General features: G+C 47.3%; 2 protein-coding genes across 6 annotated transcripts in view; one reads left to right on the top strand and one right to left on the bottom strand.

Annotated features, from left to right (window-relative positions):
- Positions 1 to 9,147, bottom strand: part of SLC7A7 (solute carrier family 7 member 7) — a 37,433-nt gene extending 28,286 nt beyond the window's left edge. The window contains exons 1-2 of one of the 4 annotated variants that reach the window (XM_036277012.1): positions 8,970 to 9,147; positions 3,066 to 3,620 (exon numbers count right to left, since the gene is read on the bottom strand). In XM_036277012.1, the coding sequence (XP_036132905.1) occupies positions 3,066 to 3,573 (508 nt within the window). In that variant the 5' untranslated portion in view covers positions 3,574 to 3,620; positions 8,970 to 9,147. Of the gene's footprint in view, positions 1 to 3,065; positions 3,621 to 4,672; positions 4,759 to 4,886; positions 5,083 to 8,969 lie in introns of those variants that run through there. The other 3 variants (XM_036277018.1, XM_036277004.1, XM_036276995.1) reach the window with 3 other exon arrangements.
- Positions 9,148 to 16,733: 7,586 nt separating this feature from the next.
- MRPL52 (mitochondrial ribosomal protein L52) lies at positions 16,734 to 20,237 on the top strand. Of its 2 annotated transcripts, none has more exons than XM_036275590.1 (5): positions 16,734 to 16,795; positions 16,902 to 16,959; positions 17,035 to 17,102; positions 19,149 to 19,249; positions 19,603 to 20,237. In XM_036275590.1, exons 1-5 carry the CDS (start codon positions 16,768 to 16,770, stop codon positions 19,753 to 19,755), a joined length of 408 nt encoding a protein of 135 aa, XP_036131483.1. In that variant the 5' UTR covers positions 16,734 to 16,767; the 3' UTR covers positions 19,756 to 20,237. The 2 variants fall into 2 exon arrangements, with proteins under 2 accessions (XP_036131483.1, XP_036131493.1); XM_036275600.1 differs by having other exon boundaries at positions 16,757 to 16,795; positions 19,149 to 19,220; positions 19,603 to 19,712.
- Positions 20,238 to 20,704: the final 467 nt, after the last annotated feature.

Below are 20,704 nucleotides of genomic sequence, written 5' to 3' on the forward strand. Positions count from 1 at the left end.
CTCACCATTGTACATTGATAAATAGTATCATTTATACACATCAGCCTCTTTTTTGGGTGAGACTCCTTTGGTGAAAAAATAATCAACTCTGGGTCATGATGACCCATGGAAGGCACTGCTCCTGGAAGGGCCTCATGGGCAGCCTAGCAGAAGCTCCAGATGTCCCCTCTACCTTGTCACCACCTTCCCTATTTCAGATGGCAGCCCATCACCTCCCATCTGTCCAAGTTTGAATCCTTAGCATCAGCTCAGAGAGCTCCTACACACCTCCACATCCAGAAGTCCTAGAAATTCCACCTTATAACCATTTCTGTGTCTTCCCCCTCCCTCATCTCAGTTCCAAAGGCCGTGCCCAGAGAGCGGGCCTCCACCACACTTCACATGGACTCAGATTTCAGCTCCCTAAACCGGTCTCCCTATCTTCTGTCTCTCTTTCCAAAAACACTCTCCACATGCCCACCAGAGTTCTTCCAAGCAAATCTGATTGTACTTCCTTCCCCACTTAAAATCAATAGCTCCACCCTATGTTCAAAATAAAGTCTGGTCTGTTTAGGCACCATGTAAAACTCCTTGAGCTGATGCTGGGCTATGTTTCTAGTCTCCACCTCCTTCCCTGTCTCTTACTTCACATTCCAGCTCTACCTGCAATTCTTTGAACAGTCTGTACTTTTCACATGCAGTTACCCTATGAGAAATGTCCTAGCAGATGGTTCTGTATCTTTTCATTTTTTTTATTTATTTATTTTTTTTTTTTTTATCCTCACCTGGGGACATTTTTCCATTTCTTGTTCAGATAGAGTGGGAAGGAGAGAGAGGAAGAGACAGAGAGAGAAAAACATCGACATGAAAGGGACACATTGGGTGGCCGCCACCCACGTGAAAGGGACACATCGGGTGGCCGCCACCCACACGACCAACCAGGACCAGGGACAAACTTCAACCCAGGTACATGCCCTTAGCAGGAAATGATTCCGGAACTCTCTGGACCACAGGCTGATGCTCTAACTGCTGAGCCAAACCAGCCAGGGAGACAGCTCTGTATCTTTTCAAAATTCAGTTCTGACACTATGTTCCCTGTGACATCTTCCTAAGCTCTCCTCCCCACAAGAAGAAAGTTGTCCTACTTGCTCCTATAGTGCCTTTGCCACACCTATTATTTTGCATGACAATTATCTGTTACTATGTCTGTCTCCCTCCTGGACTACTTCTTGGTTTTTTCCTGAATAGTGATGATTAAAGAGAGATATTACTGCATAGGTTGTATCTGGACAGAACATCCTCAGAGATCTCAGCATCTGACTTGTCCTGGGTGCTTGTTAAACAATAACTGAAGGAAGGAACTCATGAATCACATGTCCCTAAATTCTTACAATCTTGATTGTCCTTCTGAACCTTCTCCTAGACCTCTATGTGCCTCTGAACTTTAGGGATAGAACAAAGTCCTACTAGCAGCCATGAGATATAATTTTAAATATAATCATTTATGTTACATTTGAGTCATCATTTTATGGTTTTCACTAAATCTGATTTCATTCTTGCAGTAGCATGGAAGTAAACAGTCACTGCACCTCGCCTAAGATCACGCAGTTATTGAACCCAGCCTCAGACACAAGTCTGGGGCACTTTTCACTCTACCACAATTTTCTCAAATATATGTCATAAATACATGCACAGAACTCTGTCCTCTATTCACTGGGGAGCTCTGCAAACTAATCATAACTGTGGCTACTTTGCATGTATCTGTACAAGGGTATACATGTGCATGTACGTGTACATGGGTGTACAAGAGTTTGAGTACATCTCTGGACTGTATTTTTTTTTTTAATCCTCACTCAAGGATATTTTTCCATTCTTTGTTCAGATAGAGCAGGAGGAAGAGAGAGAGAGAAACATCGACGTGAAAGGGACACATCGAGTGGCTGCCACCCGCACAACCCAACCAGGGCTGGGGACAAACTGCAACCGAGGTACATGCCCTTGGCGGGAACTGAACCTGGGTCTCTCTGGCTGAGTACATCTCTATTCCCACATTAGAAGGAGCAAATTAAAACAGGGTGACTGACAGAGGTAGGCACAATGCCAGGATCAAGGAATGACAGCTGTCAGAGATGACACAGATCAAAATCAGAAAAGCATGAAACCTGATGCACTGAAGTCAGGCCCGCAGTCTGAGGCCACTGAGGAAGCAAACGCTCACCCCCACCCCACTGGCCTGGGTGACTGCATGGTTATGAACACAAGAACTGAGATGTGCACTGGTAACCCCAAGTCACCAAACGAAATGTCAAGTTATTAAGGCAAGCAGACTAATCATCGGTTCTAAAGAGTTTTCAACAAAGATGGTTAAAATAAGAGAATCTGGTGTTTAAAGGGATAGCTATCTTAGAAATTTTACTTAGATGGAATAATCCTTGCTCTATATTTCAGGACCCCAAGACGAACAGATTCTAAAATTTGTTTCATCAGTAAGTCAGCCTACCATATTATCTGTAATAGTTTTAAAAATCTAGCCGACAGCAAAACGCACACCTGTGTGAAAAGATATTCACTGGCGCATTATCTGTAAGATTGGAAAAACTGAAAACAACTTAAATGGCCATTAACTGGGGACTGATTAGATAAATAAGCAACATTCGTAAAATTAACATGGAATAACATGAAACATTTTTTTAAAGGTAGATCTGTAAATAGAAAAGAACGTCACTAATAAATTCTTGGGGAAAAGCACACTGTAGAATTATATGTGGACTATGAGCTCATTTTTTTGTAAACCATAGAACAAAACTACATCTCTTGAAAGAACAAGGAAAAAATCAGGAAGGGCACACAAACTGCTGATGATACTTACCATGGGAAGTTGGGCAAAAGGTAAATTGGTGTGGTTTTTTTTTTTTTTACCCTTTGGTACTACTGTTTGAATTGTCACACAAAACACACATAACTAAATAAGAACATTTGCAGAGGCGTACATTTCTTTCCATCTCCTTCTTACTGGCTGACTTAGCTCCCACCCAGCCCCCTGCCCTGGTGCCCCACCCAACACCTCCTGCCCCAGCCCCACTCACAGATGCAGGCAGCAGCCAGCAGGCGGCCCGCAACATAGGGGCCGAAGCAGCTGGGGAAGATGGGCTGCACCATATAGTTGGCAAAGGTGATGGCGATGATGGCCTGGCTGGTAGGCTCGATGATGAGGAGAGAGGTCCAGAGTCGGATGAAGGCAAGGAGTCCCCCAAAGGCCTCCAGGATGTAGGCATAGCTGGCCCCAGACTTCTTAATGGTTGTGCCCAGTTCCGCATAACAAAGGGCCCCAAACACAGAGAAGAGGCCCCCAACAGCCCAGATGACCAGGGAGAGGCCAAAGGAGGCACTGTACATGAGCACACCCTTGGGGGACACAAAGATGCCCGAGCCAATCATGTTCCCCACAATCAGGCACACGCCGTTCAGCAGCGAGATCTCCTTCTTCAGTTTCACCTGCTCAGGCCCTGAGCCGGCCTCCTCCGCCAAAGAGGAGTCATCCCCCATATGCTGGGAGGCCTCTGAGGCCTCTTCATACTTCACACCATCGACCATGGTGGAGCAGGAGAAGAAAGACTTCACCAGCTTCCTGGCATTGCCCTCTAAGGAAGAACAATGAAAATATATATTAGGTGGTTGGCAATTCCATAGAACGCTCCTCCCCACCCCCACCCGGCCTGTAGGGGCCACTGTGCACAACCCACCCTACCTGTGCGGAGACCTCTCTGCTGCCTCCTGCCTCCCATCAGCTCTTCTTCTCATGCTGGCTCTGGCTCATCAAAACCACCCCAACTTGAATATTAAGGAAAGGCGCTCATTCCCCAGAGAGAAAGCATCTGTCTCTCACCTTGAGGATGGTGCTGCCTACCTGATTTACAAAATAGAAAACTAAATCCTAGTCCTATCTGAGCCCACTGTGGTAAGAGACAGGAATTCAGCCTGGCAGTTACCAGGTGGAACCACAATGATTTGAGCCTGCGTTTTTCAGCCTTACCTCAAAAAGGTCTGCCTCCAATTTCAGGCTCACCTAAGCTGAGATGCAACCTGAGGAACCAACCTTGTGAGCAACTAATCTGTGGGTTCTCCTGGCAACACCGCTCTGTTCCCCCAAGGACTCTAGCTCTGGCAAACCTTAAGGCTCCAGAGACTTCTTGCTAAAAACTCACAACGATCTCCCTGCTTAGGTCAAGTCTTCAACCCTAGCAAAGCCCAACAGACTCACCCCACCCTGATAGATGACAGGCTACTTTCTGCTTTTCCTTTCCCAGGCCCTAGTATTCCAGGTCCCCTGCCGTCAAATCCCTCACATTAGCACTGCATCACCCAACTAGTGTGAATGAGAGAAGGGTGATCCAAATGTGCAACGCAACCTAGAGACGACTGGACTCAGCAGAGGACCACTCCCGCTCAGGAGCTGCTGCTGGAGATGAAGCCCTGAAAGCCAAGGCCAGGAAACAGCTGAAGCAGGGCAGCTGATGCTGGGCACCAAAGAGCAAGAGACAGCTAAGAGAAAGGCAGGAGGCTGGCCAAGCAAGTGGAGAAATACTAGGGCTAAAGGCACTGGAGAAAGGAAGTGACTGGATACTGCACAGCAGCAAAGTGGGGTGGGGGCAAGTGAGTGGGGCTGAAGGAGAGAGTGGGAAGCAGTTACAACCTGGCCGAAGGTGGAAGCAGGTTCCTGCGGAGGCAGCAGCCAGTGGAGGTCAGGAGCCGTGCTCTGACCACTCCTCCTTCTCAGACAGCAGTGAAAGGAATGGCCAGGAAAGTGCTTCAAGTCAAATCAAGAAGTCAAGAAGGGCGGAGGGGATGGGGGCGGGGGAGAGAAGTATTAAGCAACTCTCTGGGTCCAAGGTTCACTGGCCCCTCACCTCTCCAAAAAAGGCAGCTAGGAACTCTGGGCTCAGCATTTTCTGCGATAAGAAGGCGCTACCTCAGGAATCTCCTTTGACGGGAGCCAGAAGAAAGGACGGTAGCTGGACAGGGCTCTGGAGCCCTGGGGAAATTGCCCTCTAGCAAATTAGCCTTGATGAGGACTAGAGAGTGGCTGAGAAAGAATGCAAAGCCCTTTCTCCAGTCCTCCAGGCTCCACCCAGCTTACTTCTCTCTCATCCCAAATAAGAAAGGCAGAAGAGTTGCGCAATGTGACAGAAAGGCTTGTTCACATGCTGAGATTAGAGGAAGCGTGAGTGCAATCCCTGCACCTCGTGATTGGCGCCTAAGAGGAGAACTCTGCACACTTCCCACACACAGTGAGGGGTGGCTGGCCCTAAACTTGGGCCATTACCCCAAGGCTGAGTTTTAAGCTACTTCCAAGGAAACAAGGTCAAGAAATTTTACTCAAACCTCTGGCTGCATCCCCTTCTCCTCATGTGCCCTTTCATTCTTAAGAAAACATACCAGGATCTTTGGGTAAGCGTAATTCTTATAAACACCTTCCCCAAACACAAGATAATCCAATTTCCTAAAAGTATGCGGAAATAAGATTTCACTGAGCTACACTGAACACACAGGCCCGGAACAGAAAGAAAAAGTTGAGAGTTTTTTGGAAATTGTAGATTATTCTACTTCTATAGTCTACTTAAATCTGATATTTGGGGTCTCTTTTACCAAAAGAAATACACTCAATCCACTCTGAAATGCAGCTATCTGCCCCTTTTCACAACTTTTCTAAACAACTCTCTTTGGTTATTCTACAACCAGAAAATGAAGATCTAAAAATCCCAGGGGGGGGGGGGGGCGGCTTATCTTTACACTACACCCTCCCATTTTAGCTCCTTCACATTTTTTATTTTTTAACCAAAAGAGGGATCCAGATATTAGCCTTCCCAGAGATCATGCTTCTCCCAAGCCACCCTCACAAATGTCTAAAATCTATGGATGAAAAAAATGTGTTATATGGAAAGTAACCTCACAGGGTAATCTAATCATAAATTCCTAACTGGGCAGGTAATGGTGGGTCGTAACGCCCCAGGCATATAACTTCTTTACTAAAATGCTTATCTTCAGCCCACCTGGTGTGGCTCAGTGGCTTGAGTGTCAGTCCCATGGACTGAGAGGTCCTGGTTCAATCCCTAGTCAGGGCACATGCAGAGTTGTGGGCTTGATCCCCAGTAGGGGGAGGCAGTCAACTGATGTTTCTCTCTCACATTGATGTTTCTATTTCTCTCTCTCTCTTCCTCTCTCTCTAAAATATAAATAAAAACATATTTTAAAAGGTTTATCTTTGGCTTAAGCATGCCCCATAAATTGTTTCTGTTGTCCAGCCAGTGTGGCTCAGTGGTTGAGCATCGACCCATGCACCAGGAGGTCGCCAGTTCGATTCCTGCTCAGGGCACGTGCCCAGTTTGTGGGCCTGATCCCCAGTGGTGGGCATGCAAGAGGCGGCCAATCAATGTTCTCTCTCACTGATGTTTCTCTCTCTCACTTCCTCTCTCTCTAAAACCAATAAAGGAAAAATATGTTTTTTTAATTGTTTCTGTACATCTAGGTTAACATACCTTTGAAATACCCCTCCCTCTAGTATATGACCACTCTTTCAGGGCCCTCCTTCTAAAACATGACCATCCTCAAGAAAGCAATTAACCTCAACCTATGATCTGATCCCCAACTTGCTTTTTCCCACCTTCATGTAGTCTTCCTTACATTCCCTCCTTAATTTCAAATGCATAAAAGAAACTATAACACTTGCCCTAGCCGATTAGGCTCAGCGGTTAGAGCATCGGCCCGTGGTCCAGAGAGACCCAGGTTTGGTTCCCGCTAAGGGCATGTACCTCAGTTGCAGTTTGTCCCCGGCCCTGGCTGGGTCATGCGGTTGGCAACCACTCGATGTGTCCTTTTCACATCCATGTTTCTCTCTCACTCTCTCCCTCTCTCCCTTCCACTCTATCTGAGCAAAAAATGGAAAAATGTCCTCAGGTGAGGATAAAAAAAAAAAAAGAAACTATAAAACTCATTCTCAGGAGCATGTGAGAACTTGCTCCCCTGGCATATATTATCAGTTTGGCTCAAACAAACTCTTTTTGTTTGTTTTTTTTTTTCATTTAATGTAACTTAATTTTATTTTTTCTATCATCATTTATCCCCTCTATGCCCTCTTTCATCTCCACTCACCCTTAAATAAACTCATAAAAATTTTCTACAGGCTTGGACATTTCTTACATCCACAAATCCATCCACAGGAGACTGTCCTTTTCTCCCAGGCACCCCCTAAACACTCCTACAATAATAATAGCTATCATTTATCGAGCACTCACCGGGACCAGACACAATGCTGAGCACCTAAATGCCTTATCTCATCCAGTCCTCCCATGCCAGGGTACCACCCGACTAGCGAGGGCAGGCTAGCCAGTAGAGCCCGAACTGTTAACTGGTGTTGAGCTACTTCCCCAACCTCTCCACCCGCTCCTACCTGCCCAGCCTCTAGGCCTTCCTCAGACAAGAAAGCACTTTAGATGGCTCCTTAATGAATTATCTGGGGGAGGCAGTGATTAGATTAAAAGAAGGACCCTGCCCTTCTTCGGCCTGAAACCTGGACCTTCCAAAAAAGCCCATTCATCTCCTTCCTGGCTGCTCCTCCCCTTTCTCATCTCTTTGCAGGCGATTACAAGTTCTCTTGGTGGCACAGCACTTGGTAGGGTGTCCGTTTCTAAAGCAAACAAGGCACACAGAAATAAATCATCATGCCTGCCCTTGTAAGACCAAATTCACTGGCACCAAGGGATGGGCATGTGTCCTAATGGGATGCTAAAAAAAAAAAAAAAAAAAAAAATGAAGGAAGGAAGGAGGGACAAAGGAAGGAGAAAATGTGAGAGAAAGTGGGGAGAGAAGCATGTCAGGTTTTTTTCCTGGCTAGTATCTAAAAAGTGAAGTCCTCTTAGAATCTTGAGACAGAAACCCACACTCCAGCAAACAGCACACCCTAGCGGCCTCACCAGGAATGCTACAAGTAGAACCTCCTTCCTAGCCTACCCTTCATTTGCTCACCAACTGGGTAGCGGTGGCTGTCCTTCACAGAAAAGATGCCCCCTCTTTTCTCAACCACCACCTAGCACCAGCACTGTGGGCAGAAAGATACCATCTTTGGCAGCTCACATTCCTCCCTGGGACCCTGGTTCACAGGGTACTGCCTCCACCATTAGGTAGCCTGGGACTGGCAGGACCTCTCCTAAAGGGCTCTTCCACACCAGGCTTTACAGAAGAACTTTGCAGAGTCTAGCACCCCATGAGATAACGATGTTCCTGATATGCAGCACCCCTTGTCTTCTTCCCCTGTCTGAAGTACACTCAGGACCTCGTGGAGATAACAAGAAAACACTCATTCTACAGCCTGCGGGAGAAGTTTCAGATTCAGGTTTAGGCAATGCAGGCAGCAGGGCCCCCAGCACGCAGTGCCTGGCTCAGCAGCCAGTGGAGCCCCTGGTCCTGACCCCACCCATGAGTGGCAACACCAAAACACCATCCTCCAGGAACCAGCACACACCTCAGGGTCTTGGCTCCTCAGTCAAGCACAAGAAACTAAATGTGAGCAGATCCTTTCTCCCCGAGACCCCATGTCCTGCCTTCCTAGCTCCAACTAGTCTGTGCTGCCTCCCCTAACAACAGAAATAGAAAACAGATACACTCTGGTACAGCCAGATTGCCCCATCTCCCCAAGCTGGAAGCCCAGCTCCTCCCTCCCCAGTTCTCTATTTGTTTTTCTATATTCCACTGTGGCTACGACAGTCCCTTAAAAAGAAAAAAGTGAAACAAGAAATTGTTTACTCCTGTGGCCAGGGCTTCCATTAACGTAGGGCTGAAGTCTCTGGGCAGAGGGCTCTGCCTAGGGAGGGTCAGAGTTGGGACCACGAAACAAGAGGCTCTTGAGTCTCCTCCATTCAGTCAATCTTCAGGACTCTCCATCCTCCTCCTGCACTTCCCCTCTCACCCATTGTCCCCGGTCTCCCACCTCTTACCTGTCCCGTGACCTTTGGGCAGGTGCGAGGAGGAGGGGCTACCAGCACGCTGGGGCTAGGGGGAGGGAAAGGTGCTGGAAGGGACACCAAGGTATGGCTGGAGCTGCAGCAGCTGTTGACTCTGAAGAGCAGAAAAGGCAAAGGGTGACGGGACCGAAATGGAAAACAGGAAAACATATGTGTGACTCTGGCCAGCAGCGGCAGCGGGGAGGAGCCAGGCGGACTGACGGGCTGGAGCTGGGACCCAGAGGACCTAGCCGCCTTCCCGCCTCTAGGCTCCTCCCCTTCCCTACCTCAGCCCCCCGAACTTCCTTGTTGCCCTACATTTACTGAGCACTGAAGCTCTCTCAGTGACTTACAGTGCCCTTCTCAAGCCCTTGACAACTCCTCCCCCTAATTCTATTTCCTGTGCATCTCCCACGCAAATACTATCATTGGTCCTGCAAAGGACATAAGATCCATGGTCAGGGCAATAATGGACCTCTGTGGCCCCATCTTTAGAGTCTAAGTGCCGTTTCAGTCCCTATGTAAGGAATGCATGCCAAGGAATGTCGCTTGCAGTGGTAGAGTCCAGCACACACCTAAACGCTAAGCATGCTCACTCACAACTCAGGTCACCAGTTGATTCAGGTGATGTGTGTGTGTTGCCAAGTAAGGCCAGCCTAGGGGGCCTGAGCAAGCCCTGGCACGGGGATAATGAGTTGGCACAGCTTCAAACCAGGATCACTTAAATATTTGTTGAATGTTTATTTAACAGAAATAAGAGAATACAATTTTCTGGTAATAAAAACCATCAGCCTCATTCTTTCTATTCAAAATTAGAACTTATTACATGAATTAATTACATATACTTTCTGAAACAGACAAGTTCTTGGTAGGCATATTAAATCACCTAAAATGTAGATACTGCCAGGCCCTGCGGGCTCAGAGGATTGAGCGTTGTCCCTTGGACTGAGAGAACGGTTCCTCTTGGATTCCCAGTCAGGGCACAAGCCTGGGATTTCCAGCTCCATTTCCAGTAGGGGGCGAGCAGGAGGCAGCCAATCAAGCTTCTCACATCCACATTTCCATCTCTCTCTCCCTTCCTCTCTCTCTAAAAATTTAATTTAAAAAAATATAGTTTTAAAAAGTTTTAAAATGTAGATATACAGCATAAGTCTGTCTCAAAGGGTGGCACTTCACAGTGTGTGGTGAATTCTCAGAATTCCAGCTGTGACTGCTGCCTTTAGGGAACTAAAAGCTGATCACAGGGCTACACCATTGCAATGTATACATGAACCTGTGTGTTGCAAAATTATTCTGGAGACAGGTTTTCCAGGTCAGCAGTCTTTAAGGATCTCTCAGGGGATGGGAGCCAACTTACAGTTCACCAAGAGACATAGACAGAAATCAGAGTTCACTGGCACCAAATGTCTGAATTTCTCCAAGAATGATTTAGAGCCCTTTTAGACCCAGGCTGCTGCCCAGCTGGCCTGCCCCCTTAATCCTATTCTGGGGTCAGGTCCTAGTTGTAAATGAGGGAAGTCCTAGGAAATCTAAAGCTGCCCCTCAGCTCTGGCCCCTGCTCTCTCACTCCACTTCAGCCACACTGGTCTCCTTGCTGCCACCACACAAGCATGCTCTCTTCTTCCCAGAGATACTGTTCATTCCTTCATCCACTCCATTCAGGTCTGTGTTTAAACACCACCCTATCAGAGTCCTTCCCTGAGGAGTCTCTGAAGAAGCAACTTCTGTCAATCTCTCCATCCTTTCATGCTTGACTTTTCTTCCAGGGCATCCACGACCACTGCCGAGTTGTTTGGAGTTCATTCAGTTGTCAACTCCTTCATTAGTGGGCAACCACCACCAGAGCTTTATTCACACCTATGCCCAGTTCAGGACACATGTAGACCCTCAAGAAATATTTGCTGGAAGAGTAAGGGAATGAATGAACAGTGTTCCCCTTTCCTACACACACACACACACACTGGCTCCCCCATCCTACACACACACACACACACACACACACACAGGCTCCCCCCCCCCTATACACACACACACTGGCTTCCCCCTCCTACACACACACACACACACACGCACAGGCTCCCCCCTCCTACACACACACACACACACACACAGGCTCCCCCCTCCTGTACACACACACACACACTGGCTTCCCCCTCCTACACAGACACACAGGTTTCCCAGCCAGCCCAGGCTCTGGGAATGCCCTTGAACTTGCCCTTCAGGCCCACCTGAAGCAGTTGCTGCTGCTCTGACTCCTAAGCAAGGAATATTTAGAAGTATTGATTCTTTTTTTATTCACTAATGGGTTGAAAGGAAGGGGAAGGTATAATGTGCAGGTTTACTGGGAGGCCTAGAATGGTTTGAAATAGACTTTTTCGTTTCACTAACAGGAAAACAAAAACCAAATGCCCACTCATGGAATGCGCTCCCCCGGATCGGGAAAGCTCTCGGTGCTGGGTCCGACACCCCGGCTCCGGTGACCCCTCTGGACGCAGCGAGAGCAAAGTGCGTCGGCCACGAAGCGGTGAAGGGGCAGAGCAGGCGAGCGCTCAGGTTCACGCAAGCGCAGGTGGGCTCGAGCAGAGCGGCACCGCACCCCTCAAGCGCGAGCTCTCCCAGACCCGGTTCCCCGCTCCCCGCCCTTAGCTCTGCCTGCGCTTCCCCGCGACCCCCGCCCCTCCTCCACCCCTGCGCCCCGCCGGCCGGCTGCCTTTCACCTCCGCCCCGTTTCTCCCGCTTTCCCTCTCCCAGCCTCACTCTCCCGGCCCGGCCCCTTCACGTCAACCCGCCGTCTCTCTTTGGTTCCCTCTTCCTCTCGGACCCCGGTTCCAGGTCTGCGGCCCCAAGATCTTGCCTTCCCGTACCCCGAACCTGCCACCGCCTGCCCTCGATGCCCATCTCAAGGGCTCGGTCTTCCCCGGGTCCAGGTCTACCTGCGGGGGCCGAACCAGGTTCTGCTTTGGGGGACCAGGACCCCATTCCACCGGCGTCCCTTCACTTCCCCCCACCTGGCCAAGCAGCCTTCGCCGCTGCCGGGCTCCAGGAAGCGCTACAAGAGGGGGGTGTGGTGGGTACGGGCGAAGGGCGCAAAGGGCCGAGAACCGCAACACCCCGCAACCCGCTCCCCTGCCTTCTCCGCGCTCGGGCCCAGCTGCGCTGCCCCTGGGAAATGAAAATGACCGCGACACCCTTCGACGCGTCCTCCGCCCCAAGAACGCTCAGCTTCCTCTTCCCCGCTCCCAACCTAGCTCGAGCTGGCGGCCCGACGGGGGTCTGGGCGAGAGCCCCAAACCCTGGCAACCCCGCCTCCGGCCCCGAGACAGCGGGCCGGAATTCAGGAGGGACCCTGACTGCGCAGCCCCGTAGGGGAGGGAAGAGAGCAGGGCGCGTTTGGAACCAGTGGAAGGTCTCCCGGTAGGGCCTCTCCAGCCCCGTGGTTCTCCACTCCCGCCCCCTCCGGGGAGCTGTTGCATCAGCTTCGAGATCCCAAATTAAGGAAAGTGGTCTCCACCAGGCCAGAAAGGTGTCGGACAGCAGAGCGCCGCCAGGAGGCAGCACTTAACAAAAAATGTCCGGGCGGAGGTGACCCGGAGGCTCAAGTCATCAAAGCACCTTTCATCTGAAGAGTCTTAGAAGCAGCATGGACCCAAAAATAGCGAGATTTGCTGGGCTAGTTCAAGAAAGGGATCAGGGAATGCTTGAACATGTTTTAAGGCTAAAAGATAACTTGTAAATAATAGTTTCCTTATGTATACCTTTTGGACAGTCTCACTTTGGCTTTTTTTTCTTTTCTTTATTGATTTTTAGAGAGAGAGGAAGGGAAAGATAGAGACATCAATGAGAGAGATCATCAACCAGCTGCCTCCTGCTGGGGATCGGGCCCACAACCTGGGCATATGCCCTGACCTGGAATCGAACTGGTGACCTCTTGCTGCATGGATTGATGCTCAACCACTGAGCCATACTGGCTGGGCTACTTTGGTTTTTTTTTTTTTTTTAATCCCCACCCGAGGATATTTTTTCTTTTTCTTTTTTTTTTTTGTTCAGATAGAGTGGGAGGGAGAGAGAGAGAGAGGAGAAACATCGACATGAAAGAGACACATCGAGTGGTTGCCACCTGCACAACCCAACCAGGGCCGGGGACAAACTGCAACTGAGCTACGTCCCCTTAGTGGGAACCGAACCCAGGTCTCTATGGACCACAGGCCGACACTCTAACCGCTGAGCCAAACTCGTCAGGGCTACTTTGGCATTTTTAAAGTCAACATTGCCACTCTGCAGAAATGCACAGAGAACCACTCACCTTCAAGACCAATCTGGTGGAAAGGCACACAGCTTAAGACTTCAAAGCTTCAGGCAAAAAAAAATAGCATAGCCCGAGGTTTACTGATTTAGTAAGGATTTGATAGCCATGGGAAAAGAAAAGGAACATGTTACAATAAATTATATAAATAATAAGAAAATAATATGCAAAGTAATGGATTGTGTGAGTGGGTGGTTTATAGCTGTCACTTCCCACACTTCTTGCTGGGGGTGACAGTGACTTATCTTGAGCTGTCCAAAGAAGGAAGGTAATGAAAAAATGTGAAATAAGGCACTTCCCAAACCTTTGAATTTGGTCATAAGCATGCAAAAAGGGGAAGAGCATGCAAAATTAGGTGGCATTGCCAACCCAGAGTCAGTGTCACTTACGCTCTTTCTCCAACATCATCATTATTTATCACACAAGTTTAAAAAGCACCTAATTTCCCAGAGCAATGCACTTGTACAAAAATTACTGTATACAGACACAACAGAAGGATATTTGGATAAATATATTGGATAAAACATGAGTGGTAACAAAATGTTAAAGACAAATACAGGCCATGACGCCCCTGAGAGGCAAAAGAGTTAAAAAGTAGGAAGACATGAAACTCAGATTCCTGATGCTTCCCATTGCTCTTAACTCCAGCCTTTGCCAGATGAACTCTAGAGGTCGAAAGACATCTAGTTTGGGATGCTGAAGCCACTTTCCTGTGGCTTATGAGTCTGATGAAGTCATTGAGGAGAGCTGTCCAAGTGCCAAACCCCTCCCTTGCAAGTGTTCCATGAGGTCCCTGAGAATGCTGATGATGTTAGCTCTCAGCACTAGTGTTCTCGCTCTCTCTCTCTCTCTCTCTCAAAATCCTAACTCACATTTCCTGCTATTTACAATCCATGGGTTGTCCCCCTGTCACATCAAAACAATCACGTCAAAGGTTGAACTTGTCTTCCTTCCCAAGACCTTTCCCCTACCAGATTTCCCAGTTTCCTGGTCAAACTTCCCATCCTGCCCCAAAAGTTCTCCAGCTCTAGCTCCTTGACTCCCACAGCTATTAAATTATGACGTGTTTACTTCTGCATGTGGAGTTCATATTGTCCACGTTATTTGTACACCTTAATGCATGTGCTCTTTTTTAAATTTTATTTCGCAAACCAATGGTGTCCCCCTACTATGTGAGCTGGTACAATAATGTTGCTGGTTCAGTTTTATAAACATTATAAAGATATAGCATTGGTGGTAGTGCCAGCCTGTCATCTTTCTCACCAACCTTGAATGTTGACACTGAGGTTATTTTCCCCAACCTTTGGCTTCTACTATTTGATTCCTGAACTGTAAACTATATAATGGGATTCCAGTGCTGTCTGCCTCAGCTGTCTATCTCAGAACCAACCAAAGGCACATGGAGCCCAGCTTAGGAAAGGTGTCACCCTTTTGTTATTGCAACTGTAAAACAATATATCCACAGCCATATTTTGGTTCAATTTCCTGGTCTCTGAAAACTACAAGCAATCTGTACAATGATTGCTTCCTGGACTGTCTTATCTACTTTATAGTTTTATTATGAAAATTGTATGAAGTCATTTATATACAAGTGGTTTTTAATGAGTGAAAAATGAATGTACAACGATAATAATACTCTATTGTCTTATTTCCCTTACTTAGTTTTTTTGGGTCCATCTGTTGGCTTATAGCCAAGTTTCTTTTGTTCCCTTCCCTTCTTCTGGTTCGGCCCTGGCCTATACTATTCTCATTGTTATTGAAATAGCTTCTCTTACTTCTTAAACTAGGATCCAGCCTTCCCCTCTTTCAAAGCACAGCTCAGAGGCACCTCCTGTTGAAAAACTTCCCAGTCTTGCAGAAGGAAATGACACCAATCCCTCAGGTTCCTCTAGTCAGCACGTGTTTAAGTGTCTAGCCTAGCACACAGTAAAGGGCGCTTTTGTAGGAGCTTCACCATTTGTAAGCATGTTCACTTACATTATCATCCTTAAAATGTTTGCACAGCCCTGGCTGGGTAGCTCAGTTGATTAGAGGGTCTGTCCCCCTACACCAAGGCTGTGGGTTAGATCCCCCCATAAGGGCACATACAAGAATCAACCAATGAATGCATAAGTAGAACAACAAATTGATGTTTCTCTCTTTCCTTAAAAAATTTAATGTTTGCATACATGTGATATATTAAGTTTTTTTTTTTTTAAATGAAGAAATTAGGGATAAATGACTTACCCAAGGCAAGTAAGTGATTCAAAAAGAGGAAGGAGCCCTAGACAGTTTGGCCCAGCAGCTGAGCATCAGCGTGCGGACCAGGGGGGAGTCCCAGGCTCAGTTCCCACTAGGGGCATGTACCACAAAAAAAAAAAAAAAAGAGGAAGGAGTCACAGATCTGGATTTGCCACTTACTAGTACCTACCTCACAAGGTTGTTGCAAAGATTATATTAGATAATGTGTGGTGATAGCTCTTAGCTCTTATAAAAATGGAATCAGATCTTAGCTTGAGTACTTCTTCCTCAAAAAAGCCTTGACAACCTACTCTAGATCAAGTTTTCATTATATGCTCACAAACATCACACACGTCCCTTCCCAGCTCTTATCTCAGCTGTAATATCACAGTGATGTGTGATGATCTGATTACTGTCTTCTCTCTACAGACTGGGAGCTCCATCGGAACAATGATGTCTGGCCCTGGCTGACATCAGTTGGTTGGGAATCATCCTGTGCACTAAAAAGGCTGCCGGTTGGATTCTTGGTCAGGGTTCGTGCCCTGGGGTTTCCAGCTTGATCCCCAGTGAGGGGTGTGCAGGAGGCAGCACCAATGGATCCATGTTTCCCTCTCCCTCTCTAACTTCCTCTCTTAAAATCAATTAAAAATCTTTTTTAAAAAATAATAATGGCAGGGGCGGGACCGGGAGGAGGTTGTGGGAGGGGAAAGGAGAAGAAACATCTGTAACAAAAATAAATTAATAAAAATTGCAAAATAATAATAATGATGATGATGTCTGTCTTGTTCTCCATAGAATCTCTTATGCTTAATACAGTGCTTGTCGCATGGCTCTTCAATTGTGTTGTACACATGAGTTAGAACTGAAACCCAAACTTTCTTTTTCACTCTAGGTTTGCCTCTCAGGCTGCGAAAAATGTTACAACGAGGAGGGAGAAGACAGAATGAGGTCATGTGTTTGTTACTCCACTGAGATAAAAGTTAGATAAATTTCCAAGAACCAGAGACTGCTGCAGGGAAGTCGTGGAAACAGACCCTGGAGGATACGACTTCCACTGAGCTGTCACCCCTGAGGATGCACACAACGAACGAGCAACGACCGTTCTGGTCCAAACACCAGCAGCAGTTTTGTCCTTCTCTTCCGTACAACGACCCAAGATGGCGGGGCCCGTGGTTGAAAACCAGGTTCAAGATGGCGGCTTCCTGCTTCCCTCGAAGTGTCGCGCGTGGCCACCGCGGCCACGCCCACTTCCGGTTCCTCGGCCTCAGCATGGCTGCTTTGGGTACTCTGCTGTCTAGTAAGTGGGTGTAGGGTCCTTAGGCTCGGGAGCCCGCGGGGGCGGGCCGGGACCCCTGAGCTAGTAGCACGGCGTCTCTCCCATCTATGCCCTGTTTTCCCGGCAGGTGTTCGGAGGCTGCACAGCAGCGCGGCGGCTCGGGCGGGCGGCCAGTGGAGACTCCAGTGAGTGCGGGTTTGGGGGATCTGGGGGGCCAGAAGCTGTGCTGAGTCCTAACCGGGCTGTTTTTCTCCCCTCAGGCAGGGCTTGGCTGCCAACCCTTCCGGCTACGGGCCCCTGACGGAGCTCCCAGACTGGTCCTACGCGGGTGAGCGCTGAGCATGACAGTTAACCCTACTTGGGAGAGTGTCACCCAGAGAGACCGCCCCAGGACTGAGCGGGGCAGTGGGAGGTGGTGTCGGGGTGGGGGTGTGTCTGAGTAAGCCTGTTGAGCTTTATAGGAGGAAGCAGCCCTATTGTTTATTTTGTAAAATAAACTACCCCTATGGAAAATAAAGCTAGACAGGATCTTTTTGGCTTGTGCAGATAAGCAGAAGACAATTCTGATTTCAGTTTCTCAGAGGAGGACGTGGCTCTTAGTTAGGAAGAACCGTTCTCTTGTGTGGTGAGTGCATTATTGAGAATTTGGTACCAAATGCAGGCAGAGCTCCTGGAAAGGCTGCCTAAATGAGCATCTCCAGAGAAGAGTAGAAAAGTGAGGATGGTGGCCGCCCTTCAGAAAAGTCTTTCCCTTTACTTTAAGAAAACAAACAAACAAAATAGCCCTAGCAGAAAGGACCTTAGAAAACTTGAAACCACTCCTCCTCATGCCCCTTATGGGACTCCAGTTTACAGGTGGGAAAATTGAGGCCCACAAAAGTGAATCGCCTGTGATCACCCACTAGGTAATAATAGCAAAGCCAGGACTAGAATTGGGCAGAGGCCAGGCCCCCTTCAACAGCACAGAGAACTGAGTTTCAATACCCTGTTGGATTATATAGGAATATGATCCTGCTTAATCAGATACTTGGTGCCTGAGGAGGATGGTGAAGATTTTTTCTACTTGTTATTTACTGTAGGAAGTCTAGAATCTTCTTCAAGTAGTATGGAATATTGGAAAGACTGTGGAATTGATTCTTAATCCAGGCTTCTCTACTTGCTAACTTTTGGGGTCTTGGACAATTTACTTAACTGTATCTCTCAGTTTCCACATCTGTAAAAAAATACCTACCTCATATGGTTCTTGTAAGGATAAAATAAACATTATTTTATAAATAATATATATCTCTGACTTGTTTTGCCTTTAAACTTTTGGGCAGAGTTTTCACTACTTGTTTCTTTGTTAAAAGTGCCCTTTCTCTTCAACTTTGTTATAAACTATTTGAGATACTGCATCTTTTTGGCAAATCTGCAGATATTTACCCAATTTTTATTATGTGTATATGTGTCTACACTACACTGATCCATTAAAAAAGCTTAGTAATCCCAAGGAACTTAAAGTCTAGCTAGGAAAACAAAGCATGGGCATTTTAAAAATTAAGTGATAACACTTCAGTGCTCTGCTCCTTTCCAAAAGGATGTGATATGGCTAAATAAGGATAAAAACAATAGTACAGCCCTGGCTGGTTTGGCTTAGCGGTTAGAGCATTGGCCTGCGGTCTGGAGAGACCGGGGTTCAGTTCCCACTAAGGACACGTACCTTGGTTGCAGTTTGTCCTCGGCCCTGGTTGGGTCATGTGAGTGGCAACCACTTGATGTGTCCCTTTCACGTCGATGTTTCTCTCTCTCTCTCTCTCTCTCTCCCTCCCACTCTATCTAAACAAAATATCAAAAAATGTCCTCAGGTGAGGATAAAAAATAAAAAAATAGTACAATAAATGTCCCAAGGCAAATAGATGAATATTAAATGACTGATAATGCAGTTCTTTCAGAAGAGAGTTGAAGAGGTTAGAGAAGGGTTTCTGGGATAGATGAGATTTGAGGTGGGTCTAAGGATGAGAATTTGGCTAGAAGGAAAGGCAAGAGGTATTTGTCTCAGTATGGAGTTAGGTGGAATTTAGCAGACTCCTGGTGAGTAGAACAGTGATTAGTTTGCTGGAGTGGAGGGTTTCTGAAGATAAAACAGGTAATTCAGCATTGTAAAGAACCTTGAATTCCAGGCTAATGAGAAGTAAGTGAAATAGAGTAGGAACATGCCTAGGAGCTTATTCTTGGTGGTTCTGGCATACTTCACCCTTAAACATGAGGGACATGTTTTAGGAGAATTTAACAGTGGGTATGAAATGGAAGAAAGGAGCTAGAAATTGGTTTTCCCCTCATTTCTGGGTGCTACAGGCCATGTCTAACATTTGCCTTTTCTCTCTTCTATCTACAGATGGCCGCCCTGCTCCTCCCATGAAAGGCCAGCTTCGAAGAAAAGCCCAAAGGGAGAAGTTTGCAGTGAGTGGCTGGAGCCCCAGCCAGGGCAATACGAATGTAATCTGAAGGAGAAAGTTGAAATCGTAATTTGTCTGGAGCTGTATTGGCACCTAAGCTAGCTTACGTGTACCCCTCACACTAAAGTTTTAACGGCCAAAGGTTTTAACAGTACTGTGAGAAGGGTGGCATGGAGTGGGGTACTCCTAGGGCAGGAACCAGTAGTAGACATTCTGCTGCACATTTTACTACTTTCCTCCTGCTTCCCAACCCAGGACCTGGTCCCACCCTTTCCCTAGTCAGCAGTGTCATTTTCCAGCTGAAACCTCTGACTTTGATCTGTGAGTGAAAGGATATATGGTGCACAGCTCAAGCCCCAGATGTTATCCACAGTGTTTTCCTGTCTGTTTCAGAGACGGGTTGTACTGCTGTCACAGGAAATGGATGCTGGGTTACGGGCATGGCAGCTCAGGCAGCAGGAGAAGTTGCAAGAAGAAGAAAGAAAGAAGAAAAATGCTCTTAAACCTAAAGGGGCTGCTCTACAGAGCCCACTACCAAGTCAATAAAAAGCAACTCCTCACCCTTCTGGGGTTGCTCAGTGGATAGAGTGTTGTCCCATGGACTGTGACGTGCCCAGGTTTCGGGCTCCATCCCCAGTGTGGGGCATGCAGGAGGCAGCTGATTCATGTTTCTTTCTCTCTCTCAAAACATCAATAAAAACATATTTTTAAAAAGCACAACTCTTCCTATCTCCCTTTCCCAGTGTCTCTCTGACTTTCTCTTCTATCACCCAGATGCCTCATCCCAGCAGGACACCAAGAAGAACAGGCTGTAAGAGCATTCCTTAGAAGGGTTGGCTCCATGCCCTTACCCCTGGCCCCCTTCCAATTCAGGGGAATCTTGCTCTGAAATATTCACCCCTTTTGCAGGTTATAGGGCTGGCCCAACTGAGCAGTTACTGCTCTGCAAACATGAAAAGGGGACAGCAGTTCTTTTGGTCTTGGCCATCATTCAAGCCTTGAAAAGCCTATACACAGCCCAGCCTTTGTACAGTTACACATTTAATAAATGTTTTGATGAAAAAGACTTTCCAGCTGAGGTCCATTTTTTAGCAAGCAACTGGTGTCAGTTTTTCTAAACGACATGGCCCAAGAGGATACCCCAACTGGGAAGGCTAATGTGGAGAGAACCAGACTTGGGTGTTGCATGTTCAAAAAATTTGGATCTTGAGGTTTCTGTGGTTCTGATTAAATTTCAGAAATTGCCCTGGCCAGTTTGGCTCAGCGGTTGAGCATTGACCTGTGGACCAGAGAGTCCCAGATTCAGTTCCCACTAGGGGCACGTACCACAAAAATAAATAAATAAAAAACAAATAAATTTCAGAAATTGATTGGAGAGTGGGCTGCCCTCCTGACCGAAATTTGTGTAGGGAGCCCAAGAGGTACTCAATCCCCAAACAGTCACTGTGAGATAGTTATTCCCCACATACCTCCCACAAATGTAGTAGCTGCCCCC

This window comes from Molossus molossus, unplaced genomic scaffold (genome assembly GCF_014108415.1).
Source record: "Molossus molossus isolate mMolMol1 unplaced genomic scaffold, mMolMol1.p scaffold_m16_p_1, whole genome shotgun sequence".
Lineage (NCBI taxonomy): Eukaryota > Metazoa > Chordata > Mammalia > Chiroptera > Molossidae > Molossus > Molossus molossus.

Excerpts from the sequence above, each read along its gene's own strand:
- MRPL52 (XM_036275590.1), top strand. The coding sequence starts at position 16,768 with ATGGCTGCTTTGGGTACTCTGCTGTCTA. Across the intron at positions 16,796-16,901 it reads TTTGGGTACTCTGCTGTCTA|GTGTTCGGAGGCTGCACAGC; the intron begins GTAAGTGGGTGT and ends TTTTCCCGGCAG. Across the intron at positions 17,103-19,148 it reads CCCAGACTGGTCCTACGCGG|ATGGCCGCCCTGCTCCTCCC; the intron begins GTGAGCGCTGAG and ends TTCTATCTACAG.